The sequence below is a fragment of the Musa acuminata genome, chromosome BXJ3-1 (assembly GCF_036884655.1).
Source record: "Musa acuminata AAA Group cultivar baxijiao chromosome BXJ3-1, Cavendish_Baxijiao_AAA, whole genome shotgun sequence".
Lineage (NCBI taxonomy): Eukaryota > Viridiplantae > Streptophyta > Magnoliopsida > Zingiberales > Musaceae > Musa > Musa acuminata.
Window position 1 is genome coordinate 52,238 of NC_088349.1, and position 23,431 is coordinate 75,668.

Genomic DNA, 23,431 nt, shown 5'->3' on the forward strand with positions numbered 1-23,431 from the left:
CCTCATACTTACATAGAAATAAGTGAAACAAAAAGAGTTAACATTACAAAAAGACTGGGATATAATAAAGCAAACAAAATGAAACTAACATGTACACACATCCAACAGATGTCTAGTAGTCACCTGTTATGTCACCCATCCTTGTGATTCAACCTTGCATCATTCATATACCTACGTGTGTATAGACACAGATGCATAAAGATGCCTACCTAGCATCTTTCTTTAATAATGTCTTCTCCAACTAAATCATGTGAATGGGCCTGTTCCTATCAGACTGCATTCTGGTACTAGTAACATTCTATATTCCTATTTATCCAAAAATGGTAAGCAACAGCAAATGATAAATGGAAAGAGGAAATTGACATTACATGTTTCACACTTGTCAACAGTAGAAGGGCCCTCTTAAATGAATCCCTAAGAGGCCTCTTACAGTATCTTCATCAAGAAACTGATGAAAAATACAATCAAGGAACATGTCAACTTCCTACACTAGCTTCTAAACAAGAAACCAATGATAGTGGTCACATTTGTAAACAAGATATGATATCTAATTTAGAGAAGAGTTTCTGGAAGTTGAAACTTCACAATGCTATTGGAGGGTGGAACAGTACCATGATTTAATTTGATATTTGATTATATGTAAAAGAACAAACCAACATAAAAGTTAAAAGGAAAAAAAAAAGAGAGAATTTTAATGGACTAGAAAGTTGAAACAAGAACCTCAGCATTTTATTAAGTGCTAAAGCTGTAAGAACAATAGCATGAATAAGAGGTAGGAATAGCAGAATAGTGACCTACAACACAGTGGAAATGTCCACTTTCAGTAGTTGATAAATGAATAAATGTACACTTTTAAACATCAAACCTCCTCTTACAGGATCCCCCGGTCAACAAGGGACAGGAATTATAAGCACAGAACCTCAACCTAAGACCTGAACAAAGAATCAGTTACTCGAATGCGATTTCCCAGACAATTGTTTTTCGTCACTCATCAATTCTTAGCCCCCTATTCTAATTTCAGAAGCTACAGCCCAGTTAGAATTGTTATGTTGAACAAGTCAGGAAAAGGGTTGGAGACTCGATGCTTGATTGATGCAAAGTCCAAACTATGCTGCTTAGACTAAGCATTTCCAATTGTGGACCTCTGTACTGCCCCATCAGATTGATGGACACTCAGGGCTCTTTATGGCTATTTTGGTTTAATCTAATTACAAAATAATCCCCTCTAGGATTCTTTTATCCCTTGGTGATAATCCGGTTTAGTTTAAGGCAGATGTGCAGATCCTCCCCCCTGATGAAGCTTCTTCAATCGTTTAAGCACCTGGCAGGACAAAAGCATGTTCTTTTAGTACTCATGGACCAAGATGAGAAAACCAATTAAGATAATGATTACTTTGTTAATTAGCCATGACAAAAGATCTAAGGAGCACAAATCACACCGGATGCAAGACCAAACCACCACAATCTGTGCTACCTAAACTTCCTCCTCCGCCGACATTTTCCTATTCACTACATCCATCTGAAAGCATCTGTTTTCGGCATTACCTTATATAATTCTTGACCTGACAATTTTTCTGCCAGGACTGAAATAGATCTTTTTGTTTTCCCTTTCCAGCATATTGTCAATTTGACACAGACTTTCCAGTTTGTTTGATCCTCAATCTCTACTCAAGCTGATCATCATCTAGATAGTGTCTAACATCTATTGTGTCTTCTTTCATAATTTTTTCAACTAAAAGTCAACCAGTAGGTAGTTATCCTTTAGTGCAGAACAATGAACCATGAATACTGCAATACATGGACTTAGGGAAGATAGGGATTGTTATTATTATGCCTTTCAGTGATTGTAAAAACGTCATACGAAAGTCTACTGAGCATACCAAGACAGAGTACAGGTTAATTAAAAGGTAACAACACTTTTGTGGATGCTCAATATCCATCATCACAAGTTAATGATAGATGTCTGACTTGTTGAAAAAGCAAATGAAAAAGGAAAAATCAAATGCAAGTATATTTAAAAATTATTAAATTAAGATTGCTGAATTTTATGATATTCATGTAATTACCTGCTGTTCAGGAAACCTTTGACTAGTTGAGTTATTGGCAGATCTGTTTACCATGATCATGGAAGACCTGCGTTTTACATGGAAGATTTCCGAGTCAGATTCGTCATCACTGTCCTGCAGAAAAGCAGTGCGACGGGTACCAGCATTATAGTCAGTTGCACATTTATCAGATGATCGAATTAATTGCGGAGAACCATATTCCTTTCCTGAAAGCCTCACAGAACAGTCAGTTGGATTTGCTCTTCTGGACTTTCCGCAATCCTGCACAGAGAAATGCCAAATTTTACATCCGAGGCATCAAAGAAAAACAAGAATAGGAAAGAAACACTCGAACATCCTTGAAAAATGATGGAAAATCAACATTGATTGAATTCAGTACTTACATCAATGTCCATAGAGGAACCGTCATCTAGTCCAATAGAAGATGACAATGTTGAGGAATCAGAGGAAATCTGTACCGGAGAACCATATAAAATGTCTTCTTTCTGTGAGATGCAAGTTAAATCTTGTGTGTAAAGCTCAGCATTTTCTGCAATTGCAGGGGTTTCAACAAATTTTATCTTGCAATATGGACTATATCCATCTTCAGTTGTATGAAGCAAGTTTTTCTTCTCAACCGCTTCGAGTATACCATCCTCCTCCTCAAATTTCTGTGCTAAAGCTTCCAATTCCCCAAGGTCCTTCCTCAAAAAGACAATGCATTTACCACCACAAGAGCAATGAGTTCTTTCCATGACTGAAATTTCACAACAACCAACAGTCAGACTTGTACACCAAGAAATACGATCAACAAAAAGTCAGATCACACTCGTCCTTACCATGGCGAAGGCAGATAGGTTGCAAGTTGCAATTGCATTGAAAATAAGATACATAGCAGTCACATCTGCATATACTGCAAAGCACTGTCCCAATTACATCCGAAGATAGGCGCATGCATGCACCAAATTTCATCAACACCCATCTAGCATGGTGCTGGAACCGAATTAATAACACAAAAGAAATCTTTATGGAGCTTTGGGAGGAAAAATGTTTGGATGGTACGAAATTTAAAGAATCTGCATTTGACAATCTATCATCAAGAAACTTTGCTTCCTTACAGAGAAGCTCCTCATACGGAAGTAAAGGGCTTCGTTTAAGAGATGCATAATGCTTGCTAGCTGCAGCACCAAATGGAAACCATCCCCCAGTTGCAAAGTTGACTGCCTCGCCGCAATTGAAACCTGAAGTTTGAAATTTTTATGGCATGTCTGGAAAACAATATGTGTATATATTCATGCATCACATAAACATACAGATTTATGCACATGTTTATATATGCATGTATGAATGTCTACAGCAATGCTTGCAAAATTTCAACTTATGAAAAGCAAATGCATACCAGTCTAGGAATGTATATATAACATATTCATGATATATGGAAGACAAATTTAAGCAGCCACCCCATTAAACTCTCACCATGACTGAAGCCTGCATGATATGCTCGTGGAAATGTTACAACAAATTCACCAGGTCTCTGTACGGCTCTACATACAGGAATGCCCTTTTCTAATAGTATAGTAGGTGGAAACATTGTTGTCTTTTCTAGAAGAACACTGAATGCAGCATCATCTTCTTCAGAAGATAAGAGATCATGAGCATATACACACTCCTTAACCACCTTTTCAAAATCATAAGCAGCATGACCTGGCACCCCATACCATGTTTTGGATGCTCCACAGTGATGATAGTTGATGCTGTCAAGAGAATTTAATTTTCAACATTAAATACAAATTCCGCTGTCACAACAACAACAGATGAGCATCAATTAAAATCTTTGCATGATTTTGAATACCTATAGAGGAAGTGGTCTTCCACATGCCAAGCAAACATGCTGAATAGCATCCCAATGTAGAGCATGGGGTCTGTAACTCCCTGCAATAAGAATATAGGAAGCAATAACATCATTTGACTTGACAAGAAATTGGCCAAAAGGATTTTCAAAGTGGTTCAGATATTAATTACTTACAGGAATTGCTGCTTCCAGGAGGCGCAATATGGACATGGGATGCCGAGATAGCCACTGAAAGCAATGATAGAAAATTACTGTTGATGAAGAGGGAACCTTCTATACTGAGCAACCAAAAATTGACTATTTCCAAATTATTGTATAGAGATAAAATTGTAAAGGTAAATTGAATTTACTAAAGTACAAGAACAAAAACCAGCTATGGTTCACAACCATATGGAAATGGCTATTGGTGTCCCAAAGTCGTATATATAAAAGGCTACCTAGACAAAGTGCAAAATGGTGAGAGAGCAGTGATTTAAAAAGCGCTAGGCGCCAAAAGACGTCAAGGTCCAAAAACGCCCAAGGCGCTAGGTGCTCGCCCGAGCAAAACGAGGCGCTAAAATATAAAAATATATAATATAATTAATATAATTATTTAAATAAAAAATATGCTATTAAATTAAGAAAATCGAATACAAAATCACAATGTCATATTAATAAAAAGTCTCAAAAATTAAAATAATAAAATTTTACATCAAATATATTGAGTTGCTCTGTACACTTGCCATTTATTCTGAAACCTAACAATAATTTTAAATAAATAAAAATTAATAGTATTAAAATCAAAATAATACATTATTAATCTAATAAATAAAAATACTATTATTAGTATACAGTTAACTGTTAATATACTGTTAACAGTATAGTGAAAAGAGCGTGAGAAGGCCGAGGCTGCTAAGGCAACGACAGCGGGAGCTACGAGCGGCAGCGGGTGTGGGAGTGGGAGCGGGAGCTGCGAGCGGCGAGCGACGACAACAACGATGAGCGACGATTGTGGCAGTGGCGAGTAGCGACAGTGGTAGCGGTAGCAGAGAGCAACGACAACGGAGAAGAAAACTCGACGGCAAAATCGCGAGTGTTAGGGTTGGGGAAGTCGGGGAAATCGTGAGAGGGGAAATCGAACCAACTAAATCACCGGAGACCGAACCATACGTAAAACACTGGTTCGGTCGCCTGGTTTAACCCGGGCGCTCGCCCGAAGCGCCCGGCTGTCACGACCTTAGCTGGTTTTGCCTAAGGCGTGCGGCACCCTCGCGCGTCCGTCCGCAAAGGTCAGCCTCCCCGAAGCCTCCCATTGTCCCTTAGGACCAACAAAAGAGAGAACGGGTTAAAAAGAACGCCTCAATCGGGATCCACAAGCAAACATGTCCGAAAAACACTTCATAGACAATGCAAATTACAAACAGACTTTACAAGCTCTGAATAGTTGCACAACAAAGGGTAAAATGGTCCATTACAGACCGAAAAGCTCTCGAACGTGTCCACATGACACAACCTTTATTTACAAGCCTAAAGAGGCCACCAACCCAACTAAAATGGGACTATTAAGCCTTCGGCCGCCCCTCTACCTGCTGTACAAGGTATAAACGTGCCTAAATACAACGGACAGACATAAGCATTACATCCAACATCTTGTTTAGAAGTTTGTCCGTTACACGGCGCCTGGGCTCGAGCGAGCGCCTCGTTGAAGCGAGGCGCTTGGACATGAAGCGAGGCGCTCGGGCCTCGCCTAGCCTCGTCCGAGCGCCTATTGAAATCACTGTGAGAGAGACATCATATTTTAAAACACGAGGTGCAAAACATTACAGTCTGCATGAGAGAAGCCGGGCTTGAAGTATTCCCACAACCAGTAGAATGTAATGTATTGGAAAACAAAATTCTGCTTGATGTTATTCAGAATGACTCCAAACCAGTGATTGAAAAAGGCGCTCGGGCGCTCGCCTAGGCGCTTGGGCGAGGCGAGGCGAGGCCCGAGCGCCTGGCTAATGTCCCAGGCGGCGCGCTTCAAACAGGCGCCGCCTGGGCGCTCGCCCGAGCCTAGGCGCTGGGCGCTTCGGGCGAGCGCCTGGGTAAACCAAGTGACCGAACCAGGATTTTAGGTCTGGTTCGGTCCTGGATCGGTTGTTAGTTGGTTCAATCGAACCAACTAAACCGATATAACCCTTACCTAACCCTAACCCGCTGCCGCTCCCGATCCCGATCCCGATCTCGCTGCTCGTCGCTCCTGCTCCCGCTACCGCTGCTCGCCGCTGTCGCTGCTCGCGCCTCCCGCTCCCTTTCCCTTTCCCGCTGCCGCTGCCGTCGCTGCTTCCTCGTTTCTCCGTCAGGCTCAGTATACAGTATACTCTTAATATTAAGTTTATTTGAATTTTGAAATGATTAATTTTCAATACTGTTAATAGATTAATAATATATTATTTTGATTTTAATGTTGTTAATTTTTATTTATTTGAAATTATTGCTAGGTTTCAACATAAATGACTTTGATGTAAAATTTTATTGTTTTGAATTTTGAAACTTTTTGTTAATGTGACATTGCGATTTTGTATCTTAGATTTTCTTAATTTAATAGCATATTTTTATTTAAAATTTTAAATAATTATATTTATTAATTATATTATATATTTTTATATTTTAGCGCCTCGCTTCGCTCGGGCAAGCGCCTGGGCGAGCACCTAGCGCCTCGGGCGTTTTTGGACCTTGGCGCCTTTTGACGCCTAGCGCTTTTTAAATCACTGCTCCAAACCTAGTTATGTTTTTAGAAGCGCTAAGCGCCAAGGTCCCAAAATGCCCGAGGCGCTAAGTGCTCTAAGCGAAACAAGACACTCCTGAATATTAAAATTTTAAAAATATATATTCCGATTGAGAAAGAAAGGAGATGGAGAAGTAATCGACGAAAGGCTGTAGAGGAAGATGGAACTGGCAACGAACAAGGTTGCAGATGGTGTTGATAGCGGCAGACGAAGTGGTAGGGTTTCACTAGATCGGGCATGCAGCGGCGTGGGGGGGGGGTGGGGGTGCGGGGGATGAGGGGGTGGGGGTGCGGGGGCGGAGGACGGGTATCAGATGTCACCTAGGATTGAACCCAGGCTGAGTCGCTATAGTTTTGGCTGAGGCATACGCCTGGCCTGAGTGGCGCTTGATTGAATCGCCTCGCCCCGAGGTGTTTCGAGACCCAAGCGTGTAATAAAAACACTGCCTGTAACTGGTCTGATGAGATGTACATTGACCCACAACACACACTTCTACAAAGTCAAATGTCTGATGGTACCAAGTATTCTGGACAAGTTCAAACATAACTTCTCCTCCTATATCAGTTTGGTAAGCCTAACCCTTCAGAACTTCCATGTTTATTGGATAAAAGATTTATCAAACTATGCTTAAACATTTTGAAAGTGACGTCAGTGCAGATTCTTCCATTAGTTGAACAGAAAATGAAACATCTCAGATGATTAAAGAGGATAGTGATGTCACCTTCAAATTCCACTTGCTTTTTCCAAGTTGGTCACTGGGAGAAGATGAGAATGCAGTACCATCAATGTCACATGCATACTCAACAGTTTCTATCTTGCCATTGGTAATTTCATGCCAGAACTCCTCTTCCAAGTATTTATCTGGGAGATATCCAGCACTAGAGTATCGACGAGCATATATCTTGTTTGCCATCTTCTCAAATTCCCGAAATGTATAATTTCTGAAAAGTCAATGCCCAGGAGCTATGAAAAAGTACAGGTTATCAACTTTTGAAACTCACTTTGGATGGTCACTAACCTTCCACTCATGAAAAAGCTGATTTTGTCATTTGCATTCCACTCAGAAAGCCGGAGAGGCTGCACTCTAGTAGTAAACCTGAATCCAGCTTTCTCCTTCATTAAAACAATGCCAGCAGGTACTGTGGCAACCAAGGGTGAAACTATCTTGCATATACCTGAAATATGATATTATGGCATGACTTGAGGTTTCAACTCAAGACTTTCAATAATGAAGAAAAGAGAGGCCTGCTGCATGGATAAAGAAAATCTTCACAAAAATGGAGAACAAAATTTGGAGAAGAAGGCAGCCGCCCCTTGGCATACACTTATCAGATGTGAGAGTAAAATATAATATTGGAATTTTCAATCAAAAAAGACCTGACATATGTAGAAGTAATATACTCATATATGTCCCATATTTGTAGTAAGAATGTGTTTCACTGAACTTCAAAAATAAACATATAACTAACAAGATAAAGTGCAGGCTTCAACCTGCAAGAGCTATATGAAATTTGCCTGCAAGAATGTCCATTTCACCTAAATTCTAAAGACAATTGAAACAAATTTACATACCACACAGTACTATGCTGAGCATAAAGCTAGCTCAAAAGGCATATGCAAAAAAGAACATTACCAAATTTAGAAGCCATAGGAGCAATCTGTTGAATATAATCTAATGGATTCTCAAATTCTTCTTTTGTTGGATAGAAAACAGGGCACTCTGGAATATCATTAATCCACTCTAAATTAGATATGTTGAATTTCTCCAACTCATGCTTTGAAAAAGCTTCCCTCCTAGCACTGCTTAAATGAGGAATTTCATCTATACTTCTACGTGTTCCTGTTCCCCATGATGTGGATGTTCTTAAAGCATCCCCTCCACTTCTTGTCATCATATTGGCATCATCTGTGACTTGAGGAACAACTCAAGTTCAATCTTTGAAATGTTTTATGCCTTGGTGACTCTCGGTGAATTTCAGTATCTCTTTCCAAGCATGTGCTTCTTCAGCCCTGTTAATTAAGGGAATAGAGCCAGTGGGAAACTGTTAGCTCAATGAATCAGTATTGCACCACATAGGTTTCCAAATGTGAGAAAGATGTACATGAAATACACAATCCTACAATTAGCAGAACATGCAAATTTGGATCTTTTATATTCAGTGATTGAGGAAACCAAATGGTAAAGTAGTCTAAGGCATCTCCCATACAAAACCTGGGACATATATAGCAATGACAAGCATGCCTGCATGGTCAAAAAAAAATTTGCATCTTTAACAGAATTTAGTAACAATGTCTAAAAGAGAATATCAACTTTCCAAAAATACCAATACAATTTCCAACTATTAGGCATAGAACAATCCAGCTTATTCAAGCAGTTTCATGATATGTCATAATTCATATGATAAGAAATCTTCTTAAAGGGAAGAAACAATGAATTCAAGGTGTACGACTAGGAAACCCAAGTAAGACCAAAAAAAATAATAGGACATCTAGATTCAAATGTTTGTTTCTTTGAGCTCAGACACAGATATTATGAACTCTTACACCAAAAAAATCAAGGTTCATTGACTGTGGTCTTAACACTAGTGCTGACAGCGTAACATTTTAATTTCTAGTAAGTCAAAAGTATAATAGTATATTACTTCTACCTATGAAGTTGAAAATAGTGGATGTATTTGGTTTATCATGAGCTAACTGACTCCCCTTTCAGTATGTCATGTTTGATAATTCTGAAATAAAGATAATCTATCAGTAATCTATCCCACTATTTCTTTGGTTTCATGCTGAGAAAGAGAGATGTCTGTAAATTAATTGTCAAGTTCACACCTAAATAAGATTGCTTCTTGCATAACAGGGTATATAGAAAACATTTTACCAGAAGAATTCCACTAGAAACTGACCAAAACAAATCCTATTCAAAACAGTGCATTAAATTAATCTAGTCAAACAGTTTGCTTTCAATTGTTCATTGATTACCACCTAGCCTGCATTACCTATAACAATGACTCATCATATAGATTTATCGATCATTTATGTGAAAATTACTCACTGCAGTTATAATCAAATGTTGCTAAGATTTTTTTCTTCTTAGGCAACATGATATAACCAAAGATGTTTCCTTAATCTAGTACAAACTTGTAAGATTTAGATGGCAAGTTTCATCAAGACACTGCAGTGGAATACGCATTAGTCTTTCCTTCTATTCTCTTTGTTTTTAAAGTACATCCAATCTAGATCTTTCAAATTTCACCACACGCTTCTAATCGCCAGCACCTTTCTGGAAAGCCCAATTAAGTTTGTCTTATAACTCAGTAACCATACATTACGAACTCTTGCATTTAATCAGCCCCATATTCTAGAGTACTAAAGATAGGACATCTTGGTTGGCTTGGCCCTGACCATCCTGTGTCCAAAAGAAACACATTTGTTTCATCCTATACATTGGGAGTTCTGTGAGAAGCTGTGGTTTTGCCAGGGATGCTCTTGCACTCTGGTGATTTCTACACCATTGTCATACCTTGTTCCACTTTAATGAAGTTCTCTTCATTAATTTCACCCGTGGGCATAGAAGTATCAGCCAAACATGTAAAACAGATTATTGTGTTTCTCTCTCTTCTCTGTTCTACCCTATTGTGTGTGGTGTTCTTGGGTGTCGTTGTTCCAACTTGAAGCATATCACGAATGGTTGGTTCCTTTCAAGATTCCAGCCTTATCTACAGAAGAGTTAGGCAGTCAAAATTGATGATCGAAATTTTTTTGTGCGACCTGTTTTCACATGAACCTATGCCCCTGATGTGTTTCCTTTATTTGGCGTGTCGACAAACTCCCACAGCAACCAAGTACTCGCAAGAAAACAAGACAATAAAGTATGAACAATAATACCAAATCTTTCTCAAATCGGCACTGTTCCAAACTTTTCTTACCTAACAAACAGTTAAAACAGACAGCTTTCCTAAACCAACAACTTCTTGCAGATGAATGTCAAGAAATGCCGGAACACAACCATCTTTAGGGCGTGTTAATCTGCATTGCTTTTAGATAAGAGAGAAAGCAACCAAAATTCGGAGAGATTACTGAAGGAAAGACCACAGACTTGGACTCCTAGAAGAAACCCAAGAGACGGGATAAGAAGGGGGAAGAAAAGTTTCGCGCATTAGTCTTTGCCCGCAAATCAGCACCACAGACTTGTCAAATCGAAGAGAAACGAGGAGAGCACGAAGCGCGCGCGGAATCAAGAAACCGGTACCAAGAAACCCCGCGTCACCGACTTACCATCGCACGCCGCTTTCTTGATCCGCGTCACCCTCCGCCCGAATCCAAGAATCTCCACGGGATCCTAAACCGGACTCGAGATCGGAACCCACATTCCCCTTCCGACGGCCCAAACCCACGCGAGATCGAAGCGTCTCCTCCCTTCCGACGACCCAACGAGCCAGCAACACAGAGTTCTCCCGAAAAGGAAGCCCGAACACAGCCGGAGCGGCAAATTCCGGCGAGAAAGGGTGGTATTCCGTCGACGGAGCGACGATTTCCGGCGGCTGAGAGAGATCAGAGGAGACGAAGAGAGAGAGAGAGAGGGGGGGGGTTGGGGAGGAGATAGCAGTAGGAAGAGGACGAACGTCGTAGGTAATAATCAAACCAAAATTTGTAATTACCTTTTCTGCCCTTCTCATTCTGTACAATCACAACAGTTGTGTGCTACGGAAAGGGAAGTCAATTAAGTTCAACGGTAAGGGTTTTCTCGTCACTAAAACGCGATGAAGCGAGATGGACGGCCAGGATCGAAGTGGAGGCGGTGGTTGGGTCTACTAATAGCGGCTTTCCGGTCAGCGACGGCTCTCCGCTTTATCTTTTGAATGTACCGCTGGTGTGATTCTTTCACACCGTGTGGCGTTCACATTTGGAATTTTCCCACATCAATAAAAAAAACCCTAAAAAAGAAAAAGAAAACGAAAAAGAGAAAATTAATTAATTTTAAAAATATATACTGATGATTTGATGGAAAAAAAAGAATTTTTTTTCATTTAATGTGCCATTTTTTAATAACATGAAAATGGCACCTCAAATCATAAACAATCGAAAATAAACTCAATTTTTACTATCAAATCAGATAGTCAACGCGGTGGTTTGACTTTCAGGTCGGCTCTTCGTGTCAGAGAGTCGGCATGCCAACGAGCTACCACTGCGTTGCATCGGTCAGCGTGACCGAGTCAACAGAAGACATGTAGCCGCCGTTCATCTTCGGCCGACGGCTGCCTTGGCCTTTAGCTCCGGTTTTGACTGAGTTGGCTCGAACTCATTGGTCCTCGCCATGAATTCGCCTAAAAGTCAATTTCTCATGTGGTCAAAACAAACATGTTGAATTCTGATCCAACGTGGCTTTCATATTGTTGACTCGGTCAAATATGTAATTATGGCCGAAAATTTTCAGAAATATTAAATATGTATCTAATTATATTTTTATTTTATTATCATCTTTATTTTTTTTATCTTAGATATTTTATTTTTCTTTTATAAATTTATGTATCGAAGTATCGACACATAAATAATATTTATTTATACCTTGCTTTAGGGTTAGGTTTTGAAGGTAAGTGAAAAAGGAAGACTTAGTGGTCACAAGTGAGAATGGGGTCCACACAAAAATTTATGTGAAGGAACAAAAAAAAAAATAAAAGGGGTCCTTGTAAGATTTTTTTGATCTGTGGAAGATTCCTTTGTTCACTTTGGTGTCTTTCTCCTATGGGAGTGTTGGTTGGATGGGAAGTGAGCTTCAACAATCTCCACATCTCCAATGAACATATTTCCATGGTAAAAAATGTGGGAATGCAAAGCAATCATTGGGTTGCTTGAATTCTTCTTATATGCCTCATTTGGCCTCACTTCTTCTCTCATTAGCATCTCACATGAAACCTTTTAATTTGTTTCTCTACACTTAAATAAACAACAAAAAATAAATAATACCCTATTTTTAATGTTTATCCTTTTTTTTGGAACAAATATTTTTTTTTGATATGCATAAGTATATTAAAATATTTATTCGGTGATGATTTTTAGTCCTAAAATTGAATCTCATTTTTATTATTTATCTTATATATATATATATATATATATATATATATATATATATATATATATATATATATATATATATATATATATAAAGATAATGAAATATTAGATTTGCTAACTCAAACTTTCATGGTAATACTCTTAGTCTTATTTGAAATGGGTGGTGAAGAGGGGAGGATGATGTTATTGCTATTATCCTTAAAAAAAAAAAGAAGAAAAAAAAAAGATCATTTCAGCAGGAGTACCAAATGGCAATTGATATTTAATGCTTTTACAGAAGTAGACAATTATACATTGATGGGTATTGATAATTTCATAGGGTTAGCAAGCCATTGCTTTTTGATATCATTAACCACAGGAGCTGTTTTAGGGTATTAGGTGAGCTTTCAAACTAGTTGGTTGATGAGCTTGAAGGGCTTAGAGGCATGATTGCTATTAGATAGCTTGATGATGAATAATCCAATGTCATTTATTGTTAAGTAGAATAGGATGTGTACTCTAAATTCTAAAACCTCCAATAGACCAAAATTAATTTGTTCATTAGGAAAGTCTATTTCTTTCGAGCTATCGATACGATAATTATAATTATACGCCGTGATGCTGAGATAATTAGGCGTTTCAGATAATTAACAAGATCCAAATATGAGATTTTTCTATGACATTTTAAACATAACGAAAAAAGATAAAACATGAGAGAGAGTGAGAGAGAGAGAGAGAGAGAGAGAGAGAGATCTTTTTTGCTAAAAGAATTGTTGTTTACAACAATAAGACCATCACCATGATGATTTTTTTTTTTTTCTTTAACAGAAGTTGCATGAAAGATGATACAAGAAATGTGGCCAAGCTCACAAAATAAGATTGAAATCTACTTCCATATCTCACACTGCATCTATCAAACATCAATAGCTTCTGCAATAGCAAACCAAGGAAAGAAGAAAAAAGAGGCATTGTTGTAGCAGTCCCTCAGGCACTGCAGGCAAATAGCAAGGCAGCAAATGGTAATATGAGATGTCAGACATCATGCTGCTTTCTTGGTTTCTTCATGGAGCTCATCCTGCATCAGTCACCATTTTGATCAACTTGACATAACTAATGTCAATTTACTTTGGGCTCTATGCAGAGCACAGCAATGGTGATGACTGCTGTGACATGTCTGATATGGATAGTGACACCTTATGCAGCATAGTTGAGACAATGGATTCACCATGATCAAGCTTAGCTTTCAATTCTCAAAGCAGTAGGGCTTTCAATTGATAGATAAATGTACTGAGGACAATCAACAGTAACAGACTCATTAAAGCTCTCTCCTGTGACCATGGCAGTGTAGAAAAGGACAGGGTTGGGAAGCACTTCTCACTAGGCAGGGCTTCATTTCATGAATTCTTTATTGTTGGGAGTTGACATGACTTGGATTTGGTTGTCCTCTGGCACTTGGATTCATTCTGCTGCAGTGAAGCTTTACCTTCTTTTTAGAGAGAGAGAGAGAGAGAGAGAAAGAGAGAGGGGTTTTACTCTTTCTTGGATTCTGTCTCAAGCTTACTGATCTGATATAGTTTTAGTTCTTCTAGGAAAAAGAAGGGTGCTGCAGAATCTTTGGAACATCCCAGCAAACAGAGAGAAGGGTTGAAGTGGTCAGTGGCAGGGCTAAAAAAGAGCCAAAAGAAGACTCATCACATTGACCAGCTCACAGCTACAAGCCTCCAAAAGCCAGCAGTTTGAAGATTCCTCAAATCTGTGTGTGGATGCTGCAGATCAGATCAGTAAATGAATCATTCAAATGTTAGCCTATTACTTTTCTCGACTCGAAGTCATATACATGGCAGATATTAAATCTGTGGATTGCAGGCAATCAAAACGTATCAGATGGTGGACTTCAAGAACAAGTGGAGTATTGTGAGGAACATCAAGCACCATGAACAGCAAAATGAGAAAAGAAAGCCATTACCATGAAGCATTGTGAGGGAACAATTACATGGGAGTTCATTGGATGTAAAAGATGCACCATGTGTGCTTTCTCTATTAGTATTGGGAGGCGAATCTAAAGTGCAATTCTCATCAAACAGAATTACAATGTTATGGTGGTGACAGGATTTCAGATAAGTCTAGCAAAATAAATGTGAGCATCAGAAAAATCCAAACCATGTGGAAGCCTCAAAGCACAATACAATATGACAGCAGAATGTGATATACCTTTAATGGAGCTCCAAAGTTACTTATGGCTTTTGTGGCTACCCTTCTTCTTCAGCAGGTTCCCAAACTTGTGCAGCAAAGCTTTCTTCTTCTTTTGCTGCTGGTTCTTGGTGGGTGAGGTTGATCCCAAGTCCATGCTCTCTGTCATACCATTTATGTCTTCATAGCTACCACCATCCATCTTAGATTCTGAATCATCATCTAGTGATTCTGCCTCATGGTCCTTTTCTGATGCTAAATCCTTGGTCATTTTATCTACATGATCTTCCTCTTCATCAATTTGGCTTCCTTTCTCATTCTCCTCTGTTTTTTGGTCATCCTCGTAACCATTTTCATGCATCCATGAAGGTGCTTCTGGATTTGATCTTTCTATTGCACTCTCATGAGCATTGATTTCCTGAGAAATGTTCGGCGGTAGGTCGTATTCCTCTCCACACTTTGATAACTTAATTGATTCTTCAGTTCTCTTGGCTGTGGCCTCCTCAGGCAATGAGGATAACTCTTTAATTTTCTGTAGGGCAGATGCTTCTCTGATTCGGAGTTCATCATTTTCTTGAGTGATACTCTGCAGCTCGTTCTCTTTGTCCAACAATCTTTCCTTCAATCGCAAAGTCTCAGCCTTTGCTTCTTCTGCCACTTCATAAGCTGCAGTTGCCGCTGATTCTGCTTCTCTCACTTTGCTTAACATCTCAACTCCATCCGCCTTGGCTGCCTGTGCTTCTTGTTCTGCTGCTTTGAGTGAGTCAACAGCCTCTGCCATTTCGGCCTTGAGGGAAGCAAGTTCAAATTCCGATTTTTTGATAGAATGAATGAAATTAAGCTCCTTTGTTTGCCACTCAGTGCTTGAATTGCTGGTTTCAGTTTCAAATCTTTCGACAGTTTTCTTGAGGCAAACGATCTCATATCTTGCTTCATCAAGCATGACCTCGTACCTATCTTCAGTGTTCTTGAGTTCTGAATTCAGCTGCTCTATCTCCCCCTGAGCATCTTCAATTTGAGCTTGCTTTGCTAAAAGCCTTTCTTGATTTTCTCTGGATTCAGTGGACATCTCATGCAATGCCGAAGCTAAACCTTCCATTGCTTTTTTAACCTCTTCTCCTTCAACTTTACTGATCTTGAGCTCATCAATGAGTTTGCTTTTCTCCTCCAACAGTCTCTCAATGTCTGAAGCAGCAGCCTTGCCATTGTCAAGTGCCTGCAGTTTCTCTTCCTCCAGTTTCCTAAGTTCAATTTTTAATAGATCGGCTGTCTTTCCCAAGCTTGCTATCTCTTGCTGTGATAAATCAAGATTCCTCTCTGATTCCTCAACATGATTTTTGCACCTGGCCACCTTAATCTCCATGGATTCTATCTTCCCTTTAAGAACAGCAATCTCGGTTTCAGCATCTTGCAGTAAAGCAGTGCCCTCTTCCATTTTTTTCATTGTGATTGCAAGAGATTCAATTGCAGTTTTCTCCGATTTATTGGATTCCTTCAGCCTAGTTTCTAGTGATGCCACCACCTTTTTCAATTCATCAACTTGCTTACGTGCATCTGTTTCAGCCTTCTTTACATCAGTAACCTCCATTCGGAGCTGTCCAACCAATGCTTCTATCTTCGGTAACTTCTCTTCAGCTGACTTTGCTCTTTCAAGTTCAAATTCCAAAGCATTAATTTCCACATTCAACTTCTTAATCATCTCTGCTGCTGCTTTGTTCATATTATCCAGCTTGGAATCGAGCAGGGATTTTAAATGGCTCACTTCTCTGGACAAGACCTCCACCTTCTCTCCATTCATTTCAGCAACTTTCTTTGCACCATCCGCTTCACCCAGAGCAGTGTTCCTCTCATCAGTGGCATTTGCAAGCTCAAGTTTCACCTTCTGGAGTTCCCGAGTCACAGAAAGAAGTGTTGAAGGACTCAGAGCATGCTGATTTCTAATGCTTTCGAGTTCCTTTTGATGATCCTCCTCCCTTTTTTGTGCAGCTTCGACGTTTGCTTGTTCCAGTTCATCAGCCCGAAATTTCTCAATTTCCAGGTTCTCCTCAGCCATCTTCTTAGCAGTGATTGCCTCTTGGAGCTTCTCATTGGCATCATTAGTCAATCTCTTAGCTTCTTTCAATTCGTCAATGGCCCGGATCTTCTCCTGCTCGACAAAAGCCAATTGCTCCCTTGCTTTCTTCAAGTCATCCTCAGCGACATCCAACTTCGCCTGCAGATCCGAGCCTTTTGATTTTCGTTGTAGCTTCTGCAATAAAAAAACATGATCTTGAAACGATAACAAAGGAACCCAACAAGAAACCAAACATATTATGTGATCTCCGGCATTCTTACCTCAGGAGTTGGACCGGTTTTGATTGGCGGCTTCGACTCTGCTGACTTTGGTGATCGCTCGATCGAAGAGCGTGACTTTGGCACAGGTGAGGATGGCTTTGGTGCAGGAGAAGTTGGCTTTGGCACAGGAGAAGGCGACCCAGAGTCTGACTTGGTGGATCCATTTCTGGCTATTTTGCTGATCTTGGGAGTTGCTGATGCAGTCTTTCCATTCAAGGCCTCAGATAGACCGGATCTGCTTAATGTCCGAAACATCAAAGCATTCTTACATCCATATTATAAGACCACCAATATAAGAAAAGCAATGCAAGATATCCAGACACAAATCATTCTTAAAGGTAAACCTTTTAGAACATCTACATAAATCAGCATTCAGCTGTCCTATTGTAGACTCCAAAACTATATAAGATACATGAGAACAAAGAAGAAATCAAGCCATAAATGATTAAATAAAAACCAGGCTCTTGAACTCATGAATCATACAGTATGACAGACACAAATCAAGGCCAGATGTAGAGATGCAATGATGAACAGTACAAGAAGCATCTTGATGCTTAAACCCCTCTGGCAAAATCGAGAGCCGAGATGTACACCAACTAGATATCAGGCACAGTAAGCCAAGAACAACCGAGTCACCAAGAACCAGATTGCAGCAGGTACAGGTATGGTTTCCATATCAAAAAATTGCATCTTTACCGCAAAATCAAGCAGCATAAAAAGAAAGCAGAAATTTTCCAACAAGAACAAACGTCTTGAGATGAAAAAAAAAGGTACCATATTAACACCAAAACTCTGAAGCGGATTCGACCAAAACCCTAAAAGACAGAGAAAGGTAGCAGCTTGGAGAAGAAGAGAGGAACTCTTGGAGATATGGAGAGAGGAGGATGCTTACTTAGCTTTGGAAGGCAACATTGTAGCCCAGGAAGACGGAGGCAAAGGTGGGGAGAAAGTGCAAACAATGCGAGTACCCGGAGAGCTTTGGGAAATGGGTGGCAAGGGTTTTAAGAGGTATGCTGCAGACCACAGGGGAACAAGGGAGACAGGACAAGGGAATGCAGCAGAAGAACCAGGGCAAGCAATTATTTCAGCTGGTGTTGGAATGCCTCTCTCTCTCTCTCTCTCTCTCATGTCTAAAAAAGGTGTGTGCTTTCTCAAACTAAGGCCAAAAAAAGGAAAAAGGAACAGGAAAACAAGGTGTGTGACTGCAGCTATAACATAAAGATAGATTACATCTGGTAAATTCCTAGGAGCATATGTAATGATTGATGAACATTGTGAGGATAATTCTTGCATTAGTCAAATATGAGATGGTGGTGGTTGTGACACCCCACTCATTTGTAGATGCATGTTCTTGGCTGCATGTCTGTTTTGTTTGGGGAGGTGAGCAAATGCTTGATGCTCTCAGATGGAAGACTTGGGTTATTCTTCTTGGGCTTAAACAATGCCACATTTTTATGATTGGGTGAGGATGGAATGGAAGCTTGAACATGGAGAGAAGAGCACAGATATCAAGACATGGAGGCCAACAAGAAGATAGCCTGCACATGGAGATGGATATGGATGTGGGTTATGGCCACTGAGGCATCTCCTTCCTGTGAGCACATCCTTTTCAGCCTCTCTGGCACGGCTCTGCAGCATCTACCAACTTGTCATCAATGAAGCCTCTTTACTCACATCAAACAGTGAGTGTGTTTGAATTCAGCTTCATCAAACAGTGCCCCACAATTCTTCTTCTCTTGCTGCGATGACAGTAAAGAGGAATCATCATTCTAGTAAAAGATTACTGAATCCATCTGAAATAAGAACCCTGACAATAATTTTCTGCAGAAATGAGGATTGACAGGCCAAGTAATCTGCTTGAGAAATTGTTGTTCATGGATGAGGAGAACCTAAATTTGTTCCTCCAAACACCTTTTTGACCATGTCATGTGGACAAAAGAAGATGAATGTACCTGAATCTCAACATATTTAATTTTCTGCAATTTTTTTAGCTTAATGATAAATATTTGCTCAGCTAAATAACCAAAAGGGAAATTGTTTCATGCATCACATCTGCAAATCAAAAAACAAATAATACTTATGATATTAGAAAGGAAGCTTTGGAGAAAGATCTTTCAAAGCAATTTGAAGCAAATAGGGAAACATTAAATGGCTTTTGTGATGGTGATGAGGGAATAGTAAATGCTCATTTCAGATCTTATATGAGTACAAATCTTCCTAGGGACTAAAACTATGAAACCATACATATAATTCATGTATCTTATAGCTTATTTCCACAAGTAAAACATCTGACAGCCTCCTCAGGGAAAAGAAACAAAGAAGACTAAGTCAAGAATAAACTATTATGTACAATAAAAGTAGAGGCCATTAGTATACCAAACAACAGTGAAATAGGATGCATGAAGCTAATAGAAGCTTTCTGTTCTTCCTGTTTTTAGCTTCAATTTGTCTTCTCTATGTTAGAAAGATCAATCAAAAGTGACATATTTTCTGATCAGACTAATATCTTGAACTATATATATATATATATATATATATATATATATATATATATATATATATATATATATATATACACACACACACACATACACACACATAAGTTTTTAGGTTTGAAAAAATATATACTTTTATCTTAAATTGATAAAAAAAAAATAATTTTCCCTTCATTTTTTGGTTGCTTTTTTTCTTTAATTATATATTTTCTTATTTTATAACTATTTTATTCAACTCATTTTTTGAAAAAAAAAATTATTGTGTGGTTAAAAAAATCGTAGGTTCAATAAAAAATAATAAAATTTTATGTTTAAAATTTTAAATATCAATTTAAATTTTTTATATTCTATATTTATAAATAAAACTTACAAAATAAACTAACAAAATTTTTACCAGCTAAGCTAGTTAATATTTTTATAATTTGTATATCTAATAGTATGAGTATATATATATGTATATATATATACACACAATATATGTATACACACACACACACACACACACACACACACACACACACACACACACACACACACATATATATATATATATATATATATATATATTCTTCCTCCCAAGATTTCAGAATGGCATGTATCCATTGGTGCAAATACTATCTCATGTTTGCATCTTTACAAGGCAAATTTGATTACAAGTGAAGATGATTAAGGACATGAATTTGCCAGTTTATAATCCTTATCCAATCCTTTCAGCTCTGCTGCAATATCCACCACTCATCCAACCAAGTAACCCATCCACCAGCACTGGCCAAAACTACAACACTTCATCTCCTCTATCCCTCCCAGCTTTGCTCCCACCAAGAGTAAGAACAAGCAGCAGCAGAAGAGCGGTAGAGGAAGGTGATAAGATGGCCCTCAAGCTGTGGGCTTCTTCAGCTGCCAATGCCCTCAGGATCTCCTGCAGTGGCGCCGGGACTCCTTTCCCTGCCTTCTCCATCTCAAGATGCTTCTCCTCTGGTATAAAAGAACTCTTACTGTCTCCAGCATGCATAGTGTCATTTCCAAACTAGTCCTTCATCTATTTCAAAGGATTTGACAGGAGAGTCTATTGAGATTGCTGTGTTCTTTCAGTATTTGGTGAGATTTTGAGGAAATTGGATGCACTTTCTTGTCTCTCAGTCCAAAGATTTATTATATGCCTAAGAAACTGTTAACTGGTTGAGCACACAGCTTGTTTGTTCATTCTAATTCAATGCTTCCTTATTCTTTCTTGGAAGAAAGAGATTGGAAACTACTATGTTGCAGTCTTCAATTCTGCTACCTTTCTTTTCTGCTTGCAGTCATAGATGGCTTGAAGTACACCAGTTCTCATGAGTGGGTGAAGCATGAGGGTTCTGTGGCTACCATTGGCATCACTGATCATGCTCAGGTATGGCATGTCCTAATTAACCTCAGTCAATGATAATATGACATTCTAGTTCATCTATGCAAAACCCCAACAGAATCTTTGTAACTAAAATGCAATGCAGGAATCTTGACATGCTTTCCTTTATTGTGGATGGAAATCATGGCAAATGGCTGCTGTCACTTCTTCTTGCATGCTTGACTGCTATTCATGTCCTCCTTGGGGAGAGAGAAAGATAGAGTTTCTGTATGGTGTGTTCATGGTGTTTATTGGGCAGGGCCATCTCGGGGAGGTGGTGTTTGTGGAGCTGCCAGAATCTGGAGTAGCAGTTGCAAAAGGAGGTAGCTTTGGAGCAGTGGAGAGTGTCAAAGCAACAAGTGATGTCAACTCCCCTGTTTCTGGTGAAGTCATTGAAGTCAACGCCAAGCTAACTGAGACTCCTGGTCTGGTAGTTCCTCCAACTTGGCCAGCCTCTACATTCATATATCCTTTTACTGGGCTGAATCATATTGGACCAATGCAGCTTAGCTCACTGATGCATTTTGGCCTTCTTCTCTAGATCAACACAAGCCCATATGAAGATGGATGGATGATCAAGGTCAAACCCAGTGATCCATCTGAACTCAACTCATTAATGGGCTCCAAGGAGTACACCAAGTGTTGTGAGGAAGAAGATGCTCACTAGAGCATGAAAATTAACTGATCCTGTGAAGGACCATAAACCTTCATGTTACTCTTTGGAGACTAGCTCTATTCTCTTCTATCTTGTTCTTGTTTCTGTTGTTGTCATTCCTGCTCTTCTTGCTGCTGTTTGGAAGATTCTGATGGGTGTCTGATTTCTCATGGCAAGACTATCTTTTAATGATGGACAAAAACTGCAGATTTCTCTTTTAGCTTCTTAAATTTGAGAATTTGTGGTGTCTAAGCATATCATAAACTGCAGATTTATTAGTAATATTTGGGTTTGGCATCTGCAGAAACCTCTTTCTGGAAGCAAGCAAACTATTCCACCATTTTGATCTATTTTATGGCTGAAGAGATCTTGTAGTTTTGGCATTTGCCATAACTCTGAACTGAAGTAGAACTCAACCATAATCATGCACTTATAATTTCATTTTCACCCTAAAAGAGGTGCACAATCCTCAAATTATCTGAGAGGATCAGATCATGATTACTTAGATCAATTTTGCAGTATCTGGATTTGCATGTCATTGAGCACCTCTCTAAGTATCCCATATCTCAAAGATGATCTCAATCTTGAAGAAGATGTATCCAATTTCAGAACACAATTTAAGGCTCAAATCTGAATCAGTATATTCCAACACTTCATGCTCTAATCTTCTGAAGATGTTAAAGAAGTTCATGTTTTATTCGAAATCGAAAAAGAAAAAAAAAACAATAGGGATCGAACCCATTACTTGGGATTCTTGACCTAATGATAGTTCAAGTGATCTTCAACTCTTGGCATGAATCAAACTCCTATTTGATGAATTCTATATTCACATTTTAACTCAACAGATTCAACTTTATGATATAAAAGAAGATCCAAATGTGAGTATAACATGCAGAAACCATGATCCAAACTGGTCCTAAGCTTCCCATCATTCAAAGACAAAGAAGTCCTCCTAATGGACACATCCCTATTCAGCTTGACTTCCTTCCCACTGCAGGCACTCATCACATCTTCTCTCATCTTTGCTCGGCTATCTGCCACACCAGTCAATTAGGCATCAAGATATCATTGCAGTTGCTAATCATGCAGCCAATCGGTCATCGTTTCAGTTCATCATCATACAGCGAGCTGCAGGCCAAGTCAATGGGATTGTCCATCAAGGTAACACCTCAATTATTGGCCATGTGTGCACAAGTGATGGTGCCTTGCACAGCTTCGCGCAAGCAAAAGCTACCACAGTGGCAATAGCATATCCCTTCTGACGAAGGCACCCTTCTTGGAGCTGGTACGCCAACGCCACGGACGGCCAAGAAAAGCACACCAAGGATGAGAGGTGTGGCGGAAGGCTTCCACTGTTGTGCACGCTTAGCCAAGACATTGTGGAGCATTAAACGCAGTGCGTAGTATTCACTGCAGCAATCATGCAATAGGTACCGTAATTAAGACAAACACCTTGTCGATGGGGTTTGCCGCTCCGAAGAAGGAGAGTAGCAGCCTTAATGGAAGGGAGGAAACGCGGACGGAAACAGTGCCCAGTTCCCAGCGGCATGATTTAGCTGACAACAAAAGGAATTTAAACGTGAGGAGCAAGTCTAGATGAAGACGACAGATGACTCCCAGGGATGAGGTCATGACCGAGAACCAGAAGCTTGGCCAACCAATTGCGCTCATTCAACAA

The 23,431-nt window shown here is 39.3% G+C and overlaps 3 protein-coding genes across 6 annotated transcripts; 1 reads left to right on the forward strand and 2 right to left on the reverse strand.

Annotated features, from left to right (window-relative positions):
- Positions 1-707: 707 nt before the first annotated feature.
- On the reverse strand, positions 708-11,234 carry LOC135582143 (lysine-specific demethylase JMJ13-like). 2 transcript variants are annotated; one of them, XM_065137603.1, is made up of 11 exons: positions 10,920-11,234; positions 8,281-8,657; positions 7,666-7,822; positions 7,369-7,588; positions 4,072-4,125; positions 3,898-3,977; positions 3,522-3,799; positions 2,885-3,286; positions 2,450-2,802; positions 2,067-2,327; positions 708-1,321 (listed from the first exon to the last, which is right to left on the reverse strand). In XM_065137603.1, the coding sequence occupies exons 2-11, from the start codon at positions 8,540-8,542 to the stop codon at positions 1,265-1,267; spliced, it is 2,124 nt and encodes a 707-aa protein (XP_064993675.1). In that variant the 5' UTR covers positions 8,543-8,657; positions 10,920-11,234; the 3' UTR covers positions 708-1,264. The 2 variants fall into 2 exon arrangements, with proteins under 2 accessions (XP_064993675.1, XP_064993676.1); XM_065137604.1 differs by lacking the exon at positions 8,281-8,657.
- Positions 11,235-13,580: 2,346 nt separating this feature from the next.
- LOC135628807 (WEB family protein At3g02930, chloroplastic-like) lies at positions 13,581-18,560 on the reverse strand. 3 transcript variants are annotated; one of them, XM_065135725.1, is made up of 4 exons: positions 18,112-18,560; positions 17,220-17,457; positions 14,907-17,133; positions 13,581-14,461 (listed from the first exon to the last, which is right to left on the reverse strand). In XM_065135725.1, the coding sequence occupies exons 1-3, from the start codon at positions 18,510-18,512 to the stop codon at positions 14,926-14,928; spliced, it is 2,847 nt and encodes a 948-aa protein (XP_064991797.1). In that variant the 5' UTR covers positions 18,513-18,560; the 3' UTR covers positions 13,581-14,461; positions 14,907-14,925. The 3 variants fall into 3 exon arrangements, with proteins under 3 accessions (XP_064991797.1, XP_064991796.1, XP_064991798.1); XM_065135724.1 differs by lacking the exon at positions 13,581-14,461 and having other exon boundaries at positions 14,705-17,133; positions 18,112-18,520; XM_065135726.1 differs by lacking the exon at positions 13,581-14,461 and having other exon boundaries at positions 14,705-17,133; positions 17,220-17,454; positions 18,112-18,500.
- Positions 18,561-20,491: 1,931 nt separating this feature from the next.
- LOC135628650 (glycine cleavage system H protein, mitochondrial-like) lies at positions 20,492-21,973 on the forward strand. The gene is made up of 4 exons (XM_065135449.1): positions 20,492-20,692; positions 21,016-21,104; positions 21,358-21,528; positions 21,640-21,973. The coding sequence occupies exons 1-4, from the start codon at positions 20,584-20,586 to the stop codon at positions 21,763-21,765; spliced, it is 495 nt and encodes a 164-aa protein (XP_064991521.1). The 5' UTR covers positions 20,492-20,583; the 3' UTR covers positions 21,766-21,973.
- Positions 21,974-23,431: the final 1,458 nt, after the last annotated feature.

What these genes read in the sequence shown, in the direction of transcription:
- LOC135582143 (XM_065137603.1), bottom strand. Translation starts at nt 8,542, where the DNA reads ATGATGACAAGAAGTGGAGGGGATGCTTTAAGAACATCCACATCATGG. An exon ending in GAAGACCACTTCCTCTATAG is followed by an intron (nt 3,800 to 3,897) that starts GTATTCAAAATC and finishes TTCTCTTGACAG; the next exon opens with CATCAACTATCATCACTGTG. An exon ending in AAAGGTTTCCTGAACAGCAG is followed by an intron (nt 1,322 to 2,066) that starts GTAATTACATGA and finishes TTGTCCTGCCAG; the next exon opens with GTGCTTAAACGATTGAAGAA.
- LOC135628807 (XM_065135725.1), bottom strand. Translation starts at nt 18,512, where the DNA reads ATGCAAGAATTATCCTCACAATGTTCATCAATCATTACATATGCTCCT. An exon ending in ATGTTGCCTTCCAAAGCTAA is followed by an intron (nt 17,458 to 18,111) that starts GTAAGCATCCTC and finishes TCGGACATTAAG; the next exon opens with CAGATCCGGTCTATCTGAGG. An exon ending in AAACCGGTCCAACTCCTGAG is followed by an intron (nt 17,134 to 17,219) that starts GTAAGAATGCCG and finishes TTTTTATTGCAG; the next exon opens with AAGCTACAACGAAAATCAAA.
- LOC135628650 (XM_065135449.1), top strand. Translation starts at nt 20,584, where the DNA reads ATGGCCCTCAAGCTGTGGGCTTCTTCAGCTGCCAATGCCCTCAGGATC. An exon ending in CTCAAGATGCTTCTCCTCTG is followed by an intron (nt 20,693 to 21,015) that starts GTATAAAAGAAC and finishes TTCTGCTTGCAG; the next exon opens with TCATAGATGGCTTGAAGTAC. An exon ending in GCATCACTGATCATGCTCAG is followed by an intron (nt 21,105 to 21,357) that starts GTATGGCATGTC and finishes TTTATTGGGCAG; the next exon opens with GGCCATCTCGGGGAGGTGGT.